This window comes from Pristiophorus japonicus, chromosome 32, assembly GCF_044704955.1.
Source record: "Pristiophorus japonicus isolate sPriJap1 chromosome 32, sPriJap1.hap1, whole genome shotgun sequence".
NCBI classification, from domain to species: Eukaryota; Metazoa; Chordata; class Chondrichthyes; family Pristiophoridae; genus Pristiophorus; species Pristiophorus japonicus.
The window spans coordinates 10,052,798-10,057,479 of NC_092008.1; the positions used below are offsets into that span (position 1 = coordinate 10,052,798).

Below are 4,682 nucleotides of genomic sequence, written 5' to 3' on the forward strand. Positions count from 1 at the left end.
GTGCGGCGCTCCCTCAGTACTGCCCCTCCGACAGCGCAGTACGGCGCTCCCTCAGTACCACCCCTCCGACAGCGCAGTGCGGCGCTCCCTCAGTACTGCCCCTCCCACAGTGCGGCGCTCTCTCAGTACTGCCCCTCCGACAGTGTGGCGCTCCCTCAGTACTGCCCCTCCGACAGTGCGGTGCTCCCTCAGTACTGCCCCTCCCACAGTGCGGCGCTCCCTCAGTACTGCCCCTCCGACAGCGCAGTACGGCGCTCCCTCAGTACTGCCCCTCCGACAGTGCGGGACTCCCTCAGTACCGCCCCTCCCACAGTACACAAACTAGGGTTGCATTCCCTTGGATTTAGAAGGTTCGGGGGCGATATGATCGACGTTTTCAGGGTATTAAGGGGAACAGATCGGGTGGGTAGAGAGACGTTTTCCGCTGGTTGGGGAGTCTGGGACCAGGGTGCAGAGTCTAAACATTAGAGCCAGGCCTTTCGGAGTGAAATTTGGAAGCACTTCCACACACCGAGGGTGGTAGAATTTTTGAACTCTCTCCCGTAAATGGATATTGATGCTGGGTCAATTCTTCATTGTAAATCGGAGTTTGAAAGATGTTTGTCAACCAAAGGTAGCGAGGGGCAAAGGCGGGTAAGGTGGAGTTCAGTCGCAGATCAGTCGTGATCTCAACGATGAGCGTTACACACGGCAGAGGAGCGGGGGGGGGGGAAGAATTGAGATAAAGAGATGGGAATGCGAGAGATATGTTCGAGAGGCAGTGGATTGGAATGAATTACGGAGCACACATCGGAGTCCTATGCCGCCCCCACCCCGCGCTTCCTTATTCGCGTGTCCACTCTCCGCGGGCGAGGAAACACGGTGCGCGTCGCAGGGCTATTCGACTACAGAAGCATCGCCAGAGCCGAGGCCAACCCTGCTTTGAACCCCCCCCCCCCCCCCCTCTCATCCCCCAAATTTTGCACATCAGCCCACTATCCATCGGGAGGGGGGGTTGGAATGTCAATGGCCGTCTCTTCTCCCCCCTCCCTCCCCGGCTAGCGGGTACTGAGGCCAACCGTAGTGAGGTCACCGCCCCCCCGCCCCCCCTCCCACCACCACATTCCGGCCCGCCCGAGGACTCCGCCGGCCGCTTTAAGAAAGACGGATGTCGCAGATCGCAGTAGGGGGAAGAGGTGTTTAATTATAATTGCGGGGGGGGGGGGGGGGTGGAGAGAGAGCAGCAGTGAGGGGCGGGGGGGGCGGGCGGAGGGGAGTAGGGAGAGCTTTAGATGCAATGCTCCTGTGCACCGTACAGATCTCAGGTCGATTCTTCAGATTCCTCCCCAAACTTCAGCCTGTAAACCTCCTCCTGGGCAGATGACAGCACCTGGAGAGGGAGAGAGAGATAAGAACATATATTGTGTTCAGTTTTGGTCTCCTAATCTGAGGAAGGACGTTCTTGCTATTGAGGGAGGGCAGCGAAGGTTCACCAGATTCCCGGGATGGCTGGACTGACATATGAAGAAAGACTGGGTCAACTGGGCTTATATTCACTGGAGTTTAGAAGAATGAGAGGGGATCTCATGGAAACATATAAAATCCTGACGGGACTGGACAGGTTAGATGCAGGGAGAATGTTCCCGATGTTGAGGAAGTCCAGAACCAGGGCTCACAGTCTAAGGATAAGGGGTAAGCCATTTAGGACCGAGATGAGGAGAAACTTCTTCACTCAGAGAATTGTGAACCTGTGGAATTCTCTGCCACAGAGAGTCGTTGAGGCCAATTCGTTAGATATATTCAAAAGGGAGTTAGATGTGGCCCTTACAGCTAAAGGGATCAAGGGTTATGGAGAGAAAGCAGGAATGGGGTACTGAAGTAATGATCAGCCATGATCATATTGAATGGTGGTGCAGGCTCGAAGGGCCGAATGGCCTACTCCTGCACCTATTTTCTATGTTTCTATAAGAAATAGGAGCAGGAGTCGGCCATTCGGCCCCTCGAGCCTGCTCCACCATTTAATACCATCATGGCTGATCCGATCATGGACTCAGCTCCACTTCCCTGCCCGCCCCCTTATCCCCTTATCGGTTAAGAAACTGTCTATCTCTGTCTTAAATTTATTCAATGTCCCGGCTTCCACAGCTCTCTGAGGCAGCGAATTCCACAGATTTACAACCCTCTGAGAGAAGAAATTCCTCCTCATCTCAGTTTTAAATGGGCGGCCCCTTATTCTGAGACCATGCCCCCTAGTTCTAGTCTCCCCCATCAGTGGGAACATCCTCTCTGCATCCACCTTGTCGAGCCCCCTCATAATCTTATACGTTTCGATAAGATCACCTCTCATTCTTCTGAATTCCAATGAGTAGAGGCCCAACCTCCTCAACCTTTCCTCATAAGTCAACCCCCTCATCCCCGGAATCAACCGAGTGAACCTTCTCTGAACTGCCTCCAAAGCAAGTATATCCTTTCGTAAATATGGAAACCAAAACTGCACACAGTACTCCAGGTGTGGCCTCACCAATACCCTGTATAACTGGAGCAAGACTTCCCTGCTTTTATACTCCATCCCCTTTGCAATAAAGGCCAAGATACCATTGGCCTTCCTGATCACTTGCTGTACCTGCATACTATCCTTTTGTGTTTCATGCACAAGGACCCTGAGGTTAAGAATCTTGCATGAGGTGCTACATTGTGATAGGAGGTTCCAAGAGGACACACACTCCTTGGGAAATAAGAATCTAAATGGGGGGTGTGGGGGGGCAGAGACACAGATCACCAAAAGTAGTGACATAGGTTGTCCACATACTCCAGACACGAGACTCCCAAAGCAAGCGCTCTACTCGGAACTCCTTCACGGGCAAGCGAGCCAAAGGTGGGCAGAGGAAACGTTACAGGGACCACCCTCAAAGCCTCCCTGATAAAGTGCAACATCCCCACCGACATCTGGGAGTCCCTGGGCCCAAAGACCAGTCCGCCCTAAGTGGAGGAAGTGCATCCGGGAGGGGCGCTGAGCACCTCGGGTCTCGTCGCCGAGAGCGTGCAGAAACCAAGCGCAGGCAGCGGAAGGAGCGTGCGGCAAACCAGTCCCACCCTCCCCTTCCCTCAACCACTGTCTGTCCCACCTGTGACAGGGACTGTGGTTCCCGTATTGGACTGTTCAGCCACCTAAGGCCTCATGTTAAGAGTGGAAGCAAGTCTTCCTCGATTCCGAGGGACTGCCTGTGATGATTCTTTAAAAAGCAAACCAAGCACTAGGGTTCATTTCTAGAGAGATAGAATTGAAAAGCAGAGAGATTGTGTTAAACTTGTATTGAACCTTGGTTAGACCACACTGGGAGCACTGTGCACAGTTCTGGTCTCCATATCACACTCCATATGGGGGGGGGAGGTGGAGATGGGGGGTGGGGGGGGGAGACGAGGGGGCGAGGGGGAGACGAGGGGGAGGGGGAGACATCGGGGGAGGGGGAGATGAGGGGGAGGGGGAGATGAGGGGGAGGGGGAGACGTCGGGGGAGACGAGGGGGAGAGGGAGAGACGGGGGAGGGGGAGACGGGGGGAAGAGGGAGACGGGGGGAGAGGGGGAGACGGGAGGAGAGGGGGAGAAGGGAGGGAGAGGGGGAGACGGGGGGAGAGGGGGAGACGGGGGGAGAGGGAGACGGGAGGAGAGGGGGAGACGGGGGGAGAGGGAGACGGGAGGAGAGGGGGAGACGGGGGGGGAGGGGGAGACAGGGGGGAGGGGGAGACAGGAAGACGGGGGGGGAGAGGGGGAGACGGGGGAAGGGGAGGAGAGGGGGAGGGGGAGACAGGGGAGGGGGAGAGGGGGAGACGGGGGGGAGGGGGAGACGGGGGGGAGGGAGACGGGGGGGAGAGGAGGAGACGGGGGGGGAGGGGGAGACGGGGGGAGGGGGAGACAGGAAGACGGGGGGGGAGAGGGGGAGACGGGGGGAAGGGGAGGAGACGGGGGAGGGGGAGACGGGGGGAGGGGGAGATGAGGGGGAGAGGGAGACGTCGGGGGAGGGGGAGACGTCGGGGGAGGGGGAGACGTCGGGGAGGGGGAGACAGGGGCAGAGGGGGAGACGGGGGGGAGGAGAAGACGGGGGGGAGGGGGAGACGGGGGGGAGGGGGAGACGGGGGGGAGGGGGAGACGTCGGGGGAGGGGGAGACGGGGGGGAGGGGGAGACGGGGGGGAGGGGGAGACGGGGGGGGAGGGGGAGACGTCGGGGGAGGGGGAGACGTCGGGGGAGGGGGAGACGGGGGGAGGGGGGAGACGTCGGGGGAGGGGGAGACGTCGGGGGAGGGGGAGACGGGGGGAGGGGGAGACGTCGGGGAGGGGGAGACGTCAGGGGAGGGGGAGACGGGGGGGAGGGGGGAGGGGGAGACGTCGGGGGAGGGGGAGACGGGGGGGAGGGGGAGACGGGGGGGAGGGGGAGACGTCGGGGGAGGGGGAGACGGGGGGAGGGGGAGGGGGAGACGTCGGGGGAGGGGGAGACGGGGGGGAGGGGGAGACGTCGGGGGAGGGGGAGACGGGGGGGGGGAGGGGGAGACGTCGGGGGAGGGGAGACGGGGGGGAGGGGGAGACGGGGAGGGGGAGACGTCGGGGGAGGGGGAGACGGGGGGGAGGGGGGAGGGGGAGACGTCGGGGGAGGGGGAGACGGGGGGGAGGGGGAGACGTCGGGGGAGGGGGAGACGGGGGGGAGGGGG

The 4,682-nt window shown here is 60.3% G+C and overlaps 1 protein-coding gene across 1 annotated transcript in view; it reads right to left on the reverse strand.

The window, feature by feature from the left end:
• Positions 1-1,171: 1,171 nt before the first annotated feature.
• Positions 1,172-4,682, reverse strand: part of hdac6 (histone deacetylase 6) — a 58,966-nt gene continuing 55,455 nt past the window's right edge. Inside the window, exon 14 of the mRNA XM_070868999.1 lies at positions 1,172-1,369. Within this exon, the coding sequence (XP_070725100.1) occupies positions 1,301-1,369 (69 nt within the window). The 3' untranslated portion in view covers positions 1,172-1,300. The remainder of the gene's footprint in view (positions 1,370-4,682) is intronic.